At 35.6% G+C, this 15903-nt stretch overlaps 1 protein-coding gene across 1 annotated transcript; it reads left to right on the top strand.

The window, feature by feature from the left end:
• Window positions 1-220: 220 nt before the first annotated feature.
• On the top strand, window positions 221-1129 carry LOC149535984 (aspartyl protease 37-like). Its single transcript, XM_089806200.1, has one exon. It carries the CDS (start codon window positions 221-223, stop codon window positions 1127-1129), a length of 909 nt encoding a protein of 302 aa, XP_089662326.1.
• Window positions 1130-15903: the final 14774 nt, after the last annotated feature.

The raw sequence follows: 15903 nt of genomic DNA, 5'->3' as shown, positions 1-15903 counted from the left end.
AACTATTGTTACTGTTACCCTCATTTAATAAAAGCTCACAAATAATTATTTTACCCAAGCCGATTCAATGCTGCTCGTACAAATATTAAATTTGTTAATGGTGACAAAATAAGGTTCCGCCGATTTAATAGTAATGAAAGTAATTTCCTTGCCACACAGCCTATTTAAACCCGCCAATCTACAGAAGGAGCACAACGATTCAGTCTCATAGTTGCTGGCAATGGCGATCAAAAAGCAATCTTCACTCCTCACACTCTCCATTCTCCTTATTTGTTTCGTCTGCTCTCCCGGCTGCGAATGTAGAAGAATAATAAAGGAAAAGTATTACATAGTTGGAGGGAATACATTTCTTATTGAAGAGGGGACGGATTTCAATGCCTCGGCTGGTAGACCAAGCGAGGAACTGTCGTTCCAAGAAGAAAAGAGAGGACGAGCAGATCTACTAATTACTCATCTCAATGTAGCCTCCAATTCAAGTTGGAGGGATGTGTTGATACAATGGCTTCAAAGGGATAAATATCTTGTTAATCGCATTCTTACCAGTTTTACTCTAAGCAGCACCAATAATGCTACATCCTCAACTGCCTTCAGCACTCCTGTTACATCTGGGAAGGAAATAGAAGGCCCAGAATACACTGTAGAAGTTTCCATTGGAACACCAGCTCAGAAACAACTGATGGGAATTGACACGCTGAGTTCCCTGTCATGGATTCAATGCAACCCGTGCGAGGGCTGTGCTTCCAATGTGAAGTTCCCCATGTATGTCCCAAAGCAATCCTCCTCATACAAATCAGTTGCTTGCAAGCTTTCCAAATGTCCACCTTTAGGATCTGATCCCAAGGACTTCCAATCAAAGTGCGACAAGTGGGGCATCTGCACTTACGTCGACACCAACGGTCTGGCCCAAGGATCAGAGGGTGATTACATCACAGAGACTCTGAAGGTGGGAGGCAATAGCTTCAACGAATTACACATGGGATGCGCCTATAGCTTTGCCCCAGCAAGGAAGTTTGCCACATCCGGGCATTTAGGGTTGGGAAGGGGTACACTTTCCCTTGTTTCTCAGAAGGCAGGTGGGCAGTTCTCCTACTGTCTTCCCAATTACCTGTCTGTAACTGCAAAAGGGTAGCTGAGTTTAGGGATTCCATCCTCTGTGAAAGTGTTCACACCCATGCTGAAAGAGCCCCAGTTCGCTTCGAGTGCGTACATCTTGGGACTGGAACGTGTTAGCGTGGGAGGCGAACGATTAAATGTTAACTTGCAGGTGCCTGGTGCTCTGCCAACAATAACGTATATTGACACTGCCGTGATGGCTACACAACTGGTGAAACCCGTGTACGATGCTCTGTGAAGTTCATTCGAGCAAAAGATGAGGACACATGCACCAGCTGTTAAGCCGGCCTCGCCATTTGGAGAGTTTCAACCTTGCTACCAGTTATCCAGCGTAACAGCTGTGAAAATCCCAATTATTACTCTTCATTTCAAAGGCAACGCCAACCTCGATATCCCAGCTGTGGGAACTCTACTTCAAGTTGCCGAAGATGTTGTGTGCTTCCCCTTTTTACCCTCTGCAAATGATGCTGTCAACATCATTGGGAATGTTCAGCAACAGGGTATTACGGTGGCTTTCGACAATGCAAACAATAGGGTTGGCTTTGGCCCTGGTTCGTGCTGAGAATCCTTTAATACAATGTAATTGTTCTTGTCAACTTCGGTAAATAAACAATAGAGTACCGCGTCATTGTACTCATCAATTAAAGAGTCACCACATAAATTATATCATTACACTATAGTTTAAGGCATATGTTTGGGACGAGATTTTACTTTTCTCTTAGATATTCATTTATAAATTTTCCTATATTTTGATTTAATTAATAAAAAAGAAATTATAACAGGAGAATAAGAAAACTATAAAAGTAGGTAAAATTAAGCTTGAAGGGAAATTCGTTAGATCAATTGTTGCACTATAGAAAGAAGACGGAACTGGTTTTATAAATTTAGCTTGGTAAAACTTTCCTGAAACATGTTGCATGAGTAGTCATTTGACTTTCATCCACCATACCCAAGTACATAGCTACACTTTGTAAACTTTATTTTGTTCTATCTTGAGGAAACTTATCTTGAGTGCGAAACAGGAACCGTTGGATGTTTGAGCAGGAAATAGTAGAAGAACTAGTGGGTAGAACATTCCACCTTCATCTATTGTATTGTGTGCCCTTTGCCTTGGATGAGTTGAATTTTACCAACAACAAGGTTTTGCTTCCAACCCATTGTAAATTCCTAAAATTAGATGTAGACTCTATTCAAGTTAACCTTCCATGATATAAATAGTTTTTCTGCCGACTCTAAAAATATGCTTAAAATCAACACAACCAATAGAACAAAAATATGCATTTGAGGATCACAGATGGCCTCTCTTTTGGTTTCTTCTTGCTATTGGAAAGGACAAGGTTTGTAGAGGAGGCCGTAAGCTACATATTTCAAATGGGAAGGAGGAAAACAGTAGCTACATATGATGAGGATTTTTAAAATATGTGTAAAACAACAATGTCATAAATGATACTTATAGTACACATTCATCTATAATAAAAGTTCATGCGAATATTGGATGAGATCCTTGAGTAATCCACAAAATTGGTATTAAGTCTCCTAACTTCAACATAAACATTCTTTCTCTAGTCCAGTCTCAGGAATAATAGTTGGGCTTCATGTGCAGTGCATATGGAAATAACATACATCCTACCAGTAGTCTTTAATTTTTGGTAAAAAATTAGGCAACAACGTGTTGGAACTATTTTATCATGGAATCTCAATCATTTTTAATTATTGATTAGTTCTTTTATATTTTATTATTTATTTATTTACTATGCTATTCTACCAATTATTATTCATTTGATTTGAAAATTTTCTATAAATATTATGTCTTTTGAAAATACATGTAATATTTCTAACTTTTTAATTTATATATATTAATTATCTATTGAGCCAATCAATTAGAGTATTTTATGGAGATATGTTTTTAAATAAAACTATTTGAATATGTTTATCTATTCTAAATTTTCATCACATATATTATCTATTATTGAAAGTATGTTAAATTTCGAACATTGTAATGATATAATCAACAATTTAATATTTCATACTTTTCGTACATTGTAATGATATAATCAACAATTTAATATTTCATACTTTTCGAGAATAATTATTAATATTCATTTTAATTATAAATATATAATATTCATTTTAATATATAATTATTCATTTTAAAAGAGGTGAATAGTTGGATATGAATATGAATGTATTTGGGTCAAAATGGGAGATTTTTATATGGTGCACAAACATAGCACAACTACAAGGCAAATGCTTGTTTAAATGCCCCGTTTGTGTATAGTGGTATAGTCTCAAATAGTTTTATGCAACTCCAAAATGGTTGATGGAGGCTTCAAAACATAAAAGACATCATCTTATAAGGGAAGGGAAATATACAAGCGACAAATGTGAATTTCCTCTTCTATGATCATAGACATACCACATTTTCCCATGGTGAATTCAGATGTAGCCCAATGGTATTTAGATGCAAACACAAAGCAGCAAGCAACAAGGATATGAGTTCTTATACGATGAAGTGTTGTGGCTTAATCATTACCCTTTACGAAAGACAACAACTACAACCTTTGTGTGTTCATTCAAGTTGATGAAACTTAAAACAAATATGGTCAATTACCTCAAAGAGACACCACTTTGTAAGGTGCGATGATGTTTTCTTTGTCAAGAATCCACATTAAAGTCGTAGATGGTCAGGTTCGAGTGAAAGTTTAGAGTAAGGTACCAAAATTCAGTAAAGGCATGAAAGAGTTTTTAAAGATGATTACCCCTATGGAAGAGTGATCAAGACATATGGAATGATCAAGACATATGTCAAATATAATTAACCTAATGAATAATGTTAAAAAATAGGCTCTCTAGTTACACTTCTTGCTAGTTGATTTTGAAACAATTTGAAGAAAAAAAACCTCTATAGGAAGATAAGCTTACATGTAGATTGAATTTAGGATGGTACTGACATGAATTGGAAGAAATTTAAAATGTAATAGAGATATATGTATTTCATGCCTTGTTTTCTTTTACTTATGGAAAAACTTTCATATCTTTTCTTAGGATTACCTTCAACTGTTATAGTTAATGACTTTTAGGTTCTCGAACCCAAAACTTATATATGTATGGAACATAGTCTACCCTCATTGATTCTTAATTTATACTACTAATTGTACATTTTTCCTTTAAGTAGTACAAAGATGTATAAGCAAGTATTCCAATATTAGGATCAAGAATAAGCTTCCTTCTTATGCTAATATCATTGGCATGTCTATTTCATGTAGCAAACCATGGTAGGGGAACCAAAAAGCCATAGAAGAATCCCTACCCAGTCATGTAATCAACGCATTGAAGCAAGATCACCCAAAGCAACACCTCCTGCAAAGTCGAAAGCAGATGAAGAACCAATGTTGGATAACAGACTGCTTGCGCAAGTTATCAAACGCTTGAAATTTTAAGGAAAAACAAATACCTCAACCAATCCAATGTCTAGAGGTGGCAAAGAAAACTGACTCACAATGCTAAGGGAAAACCCTCAGCCATTAGGGACTTCCCCTTTAGTTGTGGGCACAATTCTCGAATACTTTCTAAGGAGACAATTACTAAATACAATAGAGTCCATAGTGTCATCAAAACAAACTCCAATATTGACAAAGTAGAAGAGCTTGAAGAGGAATTTGAAGAAGAGATTACTTCGTCAAAGTTAGCACCAAATTGAACTACATTTACCAAAATGAAGAAATATTAGTCATCACTTATGAACACTTTTTTCTCAAAATCTATTTCCAAAACAAGACTATGTCTTCTTAATAAGCATTGTATTCATCCCAACACTAAATGGTTAAATGCTATGGAGGTCTATTCTACTATGGGTTCCACCAAAGTATTGATTCCTTTCATGTTGATTTTGTTAGTAGAAACCTTCTTCTAATGTATTCATGCAAAAAAAGAATTTACAAGTGAAATGGTAAAATTATTAATTTGAGCTGCTTAGCAGTATCCTCATTTATGACATGCCTTACTTTTGTATAGATGTCCAAATATGTCACTCAAAAAATCCTACTCACTAATCTACCATAGATTTCAATCTAGAAAACTAGAGATCCTTTGCAGACAATGATTTATTTGTATGCGAATATATTCCATGATTAATCCTTACAATGACTGAATCCATCCTTGACCAAAGATTTTAGTTTTTCTATGTTTATTTAAACCTAACTTAGTGAATATATCTTTTAGATGAAATATATCCCCACTCTGCCACATTTTTACTTATTCAAATTAAGAACAAATTCAAACATTCTAATTGATTGAATCAACAATGACTAATCACATATGAGCTAAACTTAGTTTAAATTTTTACTATGCAAGATAAATTGGCAAAAACTTAGATAAACAAGGGCTATGTGCAGCTCTAGTTCAAACATTCTAATTGACTGACTCAACAATGACTAATCACATTTGAGCTAAACTTAGTTTAAACTTTTACTATCCAAGATACATTGGCCAAAACTTAGATAAACAAGGGCTTTGTGTAGCTCGATTTCAACATTCTAATTCACTGATGACTCACTACTAGTACCATCTCCAAAAGGCTCTCTGAAATAATATCCAGTGTCATTAATGCAAAGCTAGAGCCGAAGAAAAGAACATGACAACCATAACATCTGTACTTTTGGTGAAACATTTTAATTTTCTTGTATAATCAATGTTACATTGATACAATTATATTGATTTCTACTTACCAAAAGAGATGCTAACTTTCTTCAATTCCCTATTATTTACAACCATTTTAAACACTACAACCATAATCACCATGAAAAGTATATCAAACTTAAGAGTACAAATATATTCTCCTATGTGACAAGTTAGGTTCATTTAGTTTTGTTGGTTGTTATCTATCCTAACAGTTAATTTACTAGTACAAAATAAATTGTAATCTAATGAATTGAGTGGTTTTCTAGAGGGATTTATATTTGTTACTACAAAATTAGAGTTAAATACAATTACTTTGGATACAAGCCAAAGGTATTTGGATGGATATTGTTATTCTTGTTACTATAATTATAATTCTATTTGCTTATATATTCTCATAGCTCTGGTGCTCTTGACTAAAAATAATAATAATTACTACATTATGATTGTTTGTTGATGTAAAATTCCCTTTCCCAAGCTAGCAATATTTTCATTCTATAGGTTTTGCAGTGCTTGTTATGAAACAAGCAACCGTGCTTTCATATTTTTCAAGGTACTGAATCACTTGTCAATTGATCTTGCCAAATTATTCTATGCATTTTTCTACCATTGGGACCATTATCATATTATAGGTGCTCATATTCCTTATGTTCATCTATTTCCTTGCTATGTTTATGTGGCTTCCATAGCGACAGTAAAAGAAGGAAAACTATTTGCATAGTAAGTTGGCATCTACAACCAACAGGCAAACATGTTCCCAAGTATCTCTCACAAAATTGGACACACCCCTAATGACGCAATTACAGTGAAGACATATAGACCACATGACCAATCAAACATAATATCAATTGATGAGGCCCTTGAGAAAGTGCATTGCTTTTGTATTAATACATTCAACTTCAAAGTTGGTGATTTCTTGTTTGACACTGTTCATGTTTTACTTCATGGTCAAAACATGCCAAATGAACTTTACAATGGGATTGTCAACCACTTCTTCCATAGGCTTCACAATGGTTGTGTTGAAGCTTTAGCTTCTTATGAGAATGAGTTGCATCCATCAATGTTTTATGACTTACATAGGATTCAAGACAAACAAATGTACCTACGTAGAATGAGGTGTAATGTCCCCACTTTAGTAGTTAAATTATATTTTTATAGTCATTAAATAAATTAAAAGGTGACTTTATATTTAATTAATTAAATTAATTATTGTATTGCAAGGAGAAGCTTCTAGATAGTGCATTAATTATTGGAAGGGGTGGAGCCTCTAGTAATTTAATTTTCTAGAAGTACAATTAATTATTGTATTGCAATCAATTAATATTTGGTTTCCTTCTAGAAGGGTGAACGAAAAGGATTAATAGGGGTGAGAGTCTCATTGTTTAGCATCATATTTTTGTGAATGACATTTGATAAGAGCTTGGATGTGTGAATCATATATCTTTCTTGGCAATAGAGGATGTTCATCCTCTCTTGTAACATTCTAGAAGTCATTTCCTTAGGGTTTGGCCATTGGAATACATTGCTATGTAATTTATTTCATCATTGTGAGAACTAATATTATTTCAGCAGCGGTTCAATCTTCAATTTGCATAAATTCCTTCTTGCTCATGTTATGTGGATTGAAACCTATGCAAATACATTAAAATTGCTTTCAGCAATTGGTTTAATTTTTGGGCATTTCCAAGGTGCCCATTACAGTGGTATCAGAGCCATTATAGTGGTAAATTCCCACTACAGTGGCATCAGAGCCATTAGAATGGTATCAGAGTTGCCTATTTTAGTGGTATGAGAGCTATAAGTCCTACCATCCTGTGGAGGTCTTATAGGGAGTTTGCTTTAGTGAGATAGAGGGTAAAGTGTTTGACAAAATGCTCAAACGGTTACTGGGTACATTAGAGGTGGGGTAGCATTTGCAATAGAAGCATAATAGGAAAATGGATATGATGTTGCAACTTATGGCTAGACAGATGGGCATCAATATAGAAGATTTGTATGTTGCTCTAGTGCAGGAGGTAGTTGATTCCTCAAGTGGGATCAAGACACATATAGAGCAACCCAGCTATGATGTTGGTGATGTGGGCATTTCAGCAGAGTCAGTAGATGTGGGTTTATGCTCTAGTATTATTGATTCACAATTTGGTGTTGACTCATGTGTGTAGAGTTAGGAATCCACATATGTAGCTTTGTCAGGAGATGGTGATGCAACAATAGTGGGATTAGGAGAATGCGAGGATATTGTCATATCAACAGCTAGTTTTGTGTCAATTGAACCATCCAATGACAAGTTTAGCAGTATGCATGTAGTGGTTGATGTATGTTCTAATGATGGTACACATGTTGATTAAGAGTTTTCATCAACTACAGATTCGGTTAAGTTTTGTGTTGCAGCAGTTGGGAAGAAGAGATTCCATAGATCTTCTATGGAGCCGCCTTCTAGTGACATTTTGACTTCTACATCATTAGCTCAAGTTTTGGGTGCTTTTTTACATGACATGTGGTTGGTCTTTATGATGTTGGCTTGCAGTTGGTTTAGTGTCCACTAGGATGTCAGATACTACTTCAATTGGGATCGAGGTGGAGGTTGGAGTTCATTGTGTTGTTTTAGATTAAGGTAAAAATAGGTTTTGAAGGGGCCCTGAAACCCTTTACATCAAAAAGAAAGATATACCATGAAGCCTTACCAGGTTTTAAAAGGACCTAAAACCAGCTGAACATCTAAACCAGGTTTTACTGGGACCTAAAATCAACAGATGTGTTCAGAAAAAGCAACCAAAAAATACACTGGAACTTGGAAAGTAAACAGACTGGAAAGCAAAGCAACCAAAAAAACCTCCCAGACCAATAACCAGCGAGCTAGTGCCACAACCCAGCTACCACCACAAAATAACTAGTCAGAACAGGGGAACTTAAGATTTTCATTTTGATTTGAAGTTTCCCTTATCTGACCGAAGCTTCATATCTAAAGGGGGAGCAGAAGGCTTAGATCTCTTACCTTAACCACTATCCACCCATCCTCAATCTTCATAGCCTCAAAAACCCAAGCCTCAGAGGAAATAGAACAATGGAACTCGAGGGGCGTCGAAGCCGTACCAATCTCCCTCTGAGAATTAGATGACAATTGGCTCTTAGGAAGAGAATCCAAAACAGGGGTAGAGACCACCTCCTCTACCACTGACTCCAAATGAACGCCAGGAGAGACCTCAGCTACAGAATCCACAGAAGTAACCAAGGATTGTTTCACCGTATGGTGCTCAAAAGAGGCCCTTGACCACCAAGAAGGTGGTCGCCTTGATTTAGACTTCCCATCAACACACCTAGCAGCAATGTGAAAATATCAAACGTATCAGAATCCACATATAAGAAATCACCAATAGCATTGCAATTAGTTTCAAAAATCGAATCATGCCAAAGATGTATCGAGAGATTCGAAAGCCGGACCTAGATAGGGAACTTGTTAAAGGACTCCAAAAGTGGATCAAAATCCATATGCCATGGTTTGGTCATAAGTGGAAATTTACCCTACCAGGAAAAACTATTATGACACAAAATAATCTTCCTGTCATTAGTACTTTAAAACTTAGCTATAAAGAAGCCTTTTGCACACGAAAAGATGTGGATGTTATTGTCTATAAGTGGCACCAATTCTTGGAGATCTAGTCATGTAGATCAGAAAAAGAGGACCAATAACCCTGGAAGCAAAAAATGGCAGCAAAAGGAGAAAGCTCTTCTACCATGTGGAAAATATCTTCAACTGATTTTGGGTCAAGAGAAACCTTAATAGGCTTTAAAGCACTTACAGACGTCACATGAGAGGGCTCAGATGAAACAACATGGGGGAGAGCTCCATGAATATCGGCTTCAAAGGTAGCCACATCTACAAAAGTCCTTCCACCCGAACCAAGAAACCCTGAACGAGGAGCAGGAGACCCAAGAAATGGATGAAGGGAAGAAGCCTTATCCCCACCTACAGAAGAAGTCGAGCGAAGTGCAAATAGAGCCCTAACCCCATCCGTAGATCTGCGGGAGCAGAGACCTCCACATTACCGAGCATTGAAGCAGCAGGAGCGCCATGAGCGGGAGATCCAAAATTTTGAATGAGAGATCTAGAGTTTCGGACGAGAGCCATGAGTAGGAAAGTTAATCAAGGAGTTCATTGTGTTGTTGGGTTTCTTGAGGACAAGAAATTTCAAGGAGGGTGGATTGTAATGTCCCCACTTTAGTAGTTAAATTAATTTCTTATAAAGTCATAAAATAAATTAAAAGGTGACTTTATATTTAATTAATTTAATTAATTATTGTATTGCAAGGAGAAGCTTCTAGATAGTGCATTAATTATTGGAAGGGGTGGAGCCTCTAGTAATTTAATTTTCTAGAAACACAATTAATTATTGTATTGCACGGGAGGAGTTTCTAGAGAGTGCATTAATTGTTGGAAGGGGGAAGCTTCTAGCACTTGCAATTAATAAATATTTGGTTTCCTTCTAGAAGGGTGAAGGAAAAGGATAAATGGGGGTGAGAGTCTCATTGTTTAGCATTGGATTTTTGTGAATTGTATTTGACAAGAGCTTGGATGTGTGAATCACATATCTTTCTTGGCAATAGAGGACATTCATCTTCTCTTGCAACATTCTAGACGTCACTCCGTTGGGGTTTGGCCTTTGGAATACATTTCTTTGTACTTGATTTCATCATTTTGAGAATTAATATATTTTCAGCATCGATTCAATCTTTAGTTTGCATAAAAAATATATTTTGGCTGTTGGTTCAATTTTTTGGGCATTTCTAGGGTGCCCATTAGATGAGGGTTTTGGCAACAGAGGTCAACAAACATGGCGAGGTAGACCTTTGTGGTGAAATATTCTGTATACGATGGCTCACACATTGGTTGAACATCTCCATATGTGTTTGGTCCTCAACCCAGAAAAAGCCATATTTGCATTTCAACAAAGACTCATCTCATGTTCTTATATCGATACTTTTTCATGATGCTAACCCAATAGCTAGCCACTATGAGCCCATTTTCTCAAGAGTGGGCACACCTATTGAGGTCCAAAAACTGCAACTAGGACTCCCAGACATAGATTGTGATGTATCCACCACTTGGGACATAATTGTGGATGCATCTAATAGACTTGGCCTCAATCGACTTCTGACATTTTCCACTTCATGTGGTGAAAGCATGTTTGCTGCCATAGCTTTCTTGCTTGAAAATTGATTTGATGTAATATCTTTACGCTTGTTTCTTGCTTAATCGTTAGCAAATGCACTAAAATTGAGTCACAAATTTGCATTGTAATGTTTCCAAATTGTCCAAAAACCTTCCACAATGCATAACAACAACCTCGTCGAATTGCAGTTGCTTCTATCGAGGCTCAGACAGCCGTATGCTAAAACTGGCATAGAGGGTTATGAATTTTTCTTATTATGGATTTCACACACTTTTGATGCAACTATACATGTATGGTAAGAAAGTCCACCACATAAATCTTATGTATTTAGCCACTACCCCAAATCAAGAAAGCTCATCAATTTAATTTGCTTCAGAACAAACAAAGGACAATGTCATTACGAACCACTTCAAGCAACTGAACAATTGCTAAATGACATGAACAGAAGCCCAACCATGCCAATTGAAGTTATGCCTGAGATGTGTAGTAAAGAACTCAAACAAATCCTACTCAACATGTGTTGAAAACATAAAGGTTCTGAAATAATTTACAACAAAAATGAATACAAGTCATTCATTGCAAAAATTGGAAGTATCAATACGCAATATGGAAATATACCAAACATCCATCAACAATGTTGATGACAATAGAATTAAAACCATAATTGGACGAAAAAAGTCATGCTCACAAATGAAAAGAAGATGTCCATTCTATAAGACAAGACCATGTCGTCGACCCAAAAAAGAACTCCACTCAAATCCAGAAGGAAACACAATCAAAAAATCTATTAACCAATACTTGAAAAGTACTAAGGACACTCCTACAAAATCATGAACTTTTTGTGACATGTTATATTTCCAAAAAGACATTTACACAATCGACTCAACATTTTTTCATGCTTTCTCCTTGTTGCTAATTGATACACATGAACAAAAAATTCCATTAGGTCACCCCATTTATAGGAAATGTGTATAAGCCACTACAATTGGCAAGATCTCGTCTTTTGCAACTCCTTGGAACATCAGGCATAATAACCATATTGATGTTGTTTACTTCTTGACTACTTCAGAAGAAACAATTGTCTCCCTTCGCATTGCTTTTGCACAGATTAGATAGCTAGGACACAAAAGAGCACAATGTGGCTTGAACAGTACAATCATCAATGTCCCTATGCATTTTGACAAGGTCCAAATAGCTCTTCCTAGGCAGATTGATGAAACTAAAACAGTAGCAGTGAGGTTAAAACACAAGCTACAATATGAAAATTCATATGGGCAAGGCAATGTTAGGCCTGCTTGTGTGATGAATGCTTAAACAATCCTATCAAAGACTCCCTCGTACATATAAGAAAAAATTTCAATCAACAAAGATTGGGAAGTCCTTTTTGTCAAAAACAAAGAGCACAACCAAGTGGAAGTTGAAATTGAAACAGACATGGATGACACCTTTTCTAACTTCGAAGACGAACCTATTACTAAATAACTCATACAATGGTTTAATGATCCTCATTCAATCAAAGACCTAGACACAACTATTATTGATATTGCACCATCAGAAGGGTTTAAGCCTCTAAGCATATTCCAATATTTCTACTCCAAGGAAGTGAATTTCCCTTGCTTTTCTATCTTTTTCCATGACCAAAGGACATAACTAAAACATTTACCTATCAAAAAATAGCAAAGTGGGAGCTCATGCATAAAAACAAACACTTTGCAACCCATATATCTAATATTTTCTTTAAGGCCATAGAAAACATTTTTCGCCAAATAGCTTCATTATCATGGGTTTGCATATAGAAAATAGAACTAAAAGGTAGAACATTGTGTGCTAGAGATGTGCGTAATCCTGATAATCTAGAGAAAATATTATGATCTCCCTTAGGGTTTAGATCCTGAAAAAGCATTCAAACATTTTCTAACTATTTGGAAATCACTTGAAAAAATATATTTGCTATGATAAGACAATTGGGGCCTCCAACTTTCTTCGTAACGTTGACTAGTGTTGAACACCTTTTGGAGCCATTGTGCAAAGCATTACGATATCCCTGTATTCTAGAACATACTAGACACAATGAAACTATAGAAGATAAAGACTTGGACTTTGGGATTAGAAAAAACTTCGTGCTATGCAATTGCTACTTCAACCATAGGATCAATTCATTCCATAAGATGATGTTGAAAAATCCTAAATTGTTTGGCAAAGTGTGTGTAATGGGCACCGACGGGTTATAACTTCGTGAAACACTTTGCAAGAAAGCTCTCATACCACTGTAATGAATACCCTGTCAATGCCCAATAACTGAACCAACTAATGTCTTTGCATAGATTTCAATCCACATAACATGAGCAAGAATGAATTTATGCAAATTGAAGATTGAACCTCTATTGAAATAAGATTAGTTCTCACAATGATAAAATCAAGTACATAGAAATGTATTCCAAAGGCCAAACCCCAAGGTAATGATGTCTAGAATGTTACAAGAGATGATGAACATCCTCTAATTCCAAGAAAGATATGTGACTCACATCCAAGCTCTTATCAAATGCAATTCACAAAAATTCGATGCTCAACAATGAGACTTTCACCCCTATTTATCCTTTTCCTTCACCCTTCTAGAAGGAACTAAAACATTAATTAATTGCAAGTGCTAAAAGCTTCCTCCTTCCAATAATTAATGCACACTCTAGAAAATCCTCCCTTGCAATACAATACTTAAATGTGCTTTTAGAAAATTAAATTACTAGAGGCTTCCACCTTTCCAATAATTAATACACACTCTATAAGCTTCTCCCTTGTAATACAATAATTAATTTAATTAATTAAATATAAAGTCACCTTTTAATTTAATTTATCTAATGACTTTATAAGAAATTAATTTAATTTCCTCTTATGCTCCACTTAGACTTTGGAGAACGTGAAGGCTAAAAGTTGGGGTCATTACAGTGTGTGTCTACTTTTTTGTCACTAAATTTTAGAATCAAGGAAATGAACATGTGCATACCATGCTTTGGTAAGAAAATGCATTTGTATATGGGCATTGTAAAGACCATGAAATAGAGCACTTTGTGGATACATATGTCTCATGTGATTGCACATTGCTCAATGAAACTCTTATGAAAATGCAAACACGCTATCATTCACAAACATGCAAAAAATACAAGACCTCTAGCTACCAATTTACTTTTCCCTTACCTCCTATGAGGAGGACAAGCATATTGCAGCCCTTTCCAACTACCAATGGGGAGCTCAAAGATAGGGCAAAAATATTCTTCAAAGAATTAGAAACAAAACACTATACAAGAGACATAACTTTTGATGAGTTCCTTCATGCATTTCAAATAGAAGAAGTGGACTACCTTCAAATGTTACAATCAACATTGTCACAGAAAGTTGTCTTGTTAAAACGACATCCTACTGATGTATGGATCAATGTATTCTCTATAGAAATGCCACCATTATGGTTTGGAAATACAAATATGCAATACATACTAGATGCATATGTTGCTGCATCCTATTGTAGCTCGTACATGACTAAGCAAGATACAACACTATCCCTTGCATTTCGTTAGTTACAAGAGAAAAGTACTTATGCTTACAATGAGAAGCCCCAATACATACGACAACTAGGGAACACATTACTAAACTACTAATGAGTGTTTAGTCGTTAGGTCGTCCACATTGTTCTCTCATTGCCATTAACTCGAAGTTCAAGGAAAAATGTTTTCATCAATATTGCACCTCTAGAGAATAGAATCTTAATGCTAAAATGGTCTATAGTACTAGCTAAAGAAAAAGATGACTCAAAAAAGATCATGTGTGCCTCTGTAGTTGAAAAATACACACAATGCTCACAAATATTAGAAAGCTTTTCATTAGCTGAATATATAGCATTCTACTCTTCTAATTCAACACAACCATGTAAAAGAGAAAAGCCATTGATGATATGATATGTAAAATACAATCCTCATATCGATTCTGAAAATTATTTTAGGGAAAAACTCTTGCTATACTATCCATTTCGAATGAATGAAGGAACCTTGTTAGAGGGACACAAAATATGGAGTTCGGCATTTGACACAAACAAACAACACATTTCAAAAATTGAAAAAAATTTTACTCCTCATTTGATACTAAATGGGGTGATATCGATCAAGCCACGGTAGAAGCTAGCCACAACAACTACCCATTAATAGACATTGGCCAAGACAAGTCAAGAAATGAAGTAGAAAAATATGACATAATGCTCGACCTCAAACATGCAAAGTATTCCAAACCATTAAACGACAGTTGTAAATCTCAATTGTTAGAAATATCCCACCCATTCCTAGTTAGAATTGATGACTATTTCAATTTGCAACGATAATTAAATAGAGAGCAATAGTCAATACTAAAAGACATGCTAATGAAAAAGTGACTTTTCCATGATAAATCAATGCACGTGTTCCTCACAGGCGGAGCTTGCACTAACAAAACTTTCATAGCTAAAGTCATCCAATATGGCCTCTCTTAAACTGCCTTGTCTCATGTACATGATATTCATTTGTTGTATCTCATAAATAAATTGGAACACAAAAAATTTAAAATGTGTAAAAAAGTTGAGGAAGAAATACAATGTTTACACACTTTGGCTCTTTAGAAAATTCAATATAGTCTTCAATCAACACCAACAGACTATTTCATGCTATGTTCTTTGAACACTCGAAGCTTCTCATTGCATGCATTCGACATATCCTATGATCATGACTTGCTCTAAGAAAATGTGCTTTGCCTCCAAGAGACAAGGCACAAAGTTCATGGATGTATTGATTCCCTAAACACCAAATTTAGCTACCGCTCATCATCGTCAATTCATGGACTCCTAACATGTTATGCACAAACAATTACATTGATAAAACATGATAGTTTCGAAAAACAATTCTTGAATCTATCACAACTAATCTGC

Source organism: Cupressus sempervirens, chromosome 10 (assembly GCF_028749045.1).
Source record: "Cupressus sempervirens isolate cs-2001-9-10 chromosome 10, ASM2874904v1, whole genome shotgun sequence".
NCBI classification, from domain to species: Eukaryota; Viridiplantae; Streptophyta; class Pinopsida; order Cupressales; family Cupressaceae; genus Cupressus; species Cupressus sempervirens.
Note: the sequence above shows the minus strand (reverse complement) of the source record. Positions and strands in the feature narration are given on the sequence as shown.

Excerpts from the sequence above, each read along its gene's own strand:
- LOC149535984 (XM_089806200.1), top strand. The coding sequence starts at position 221 with ATGGCGATCAAAAAGCAATCTTCACTCCTCACACTCTCCATTCTCCTT.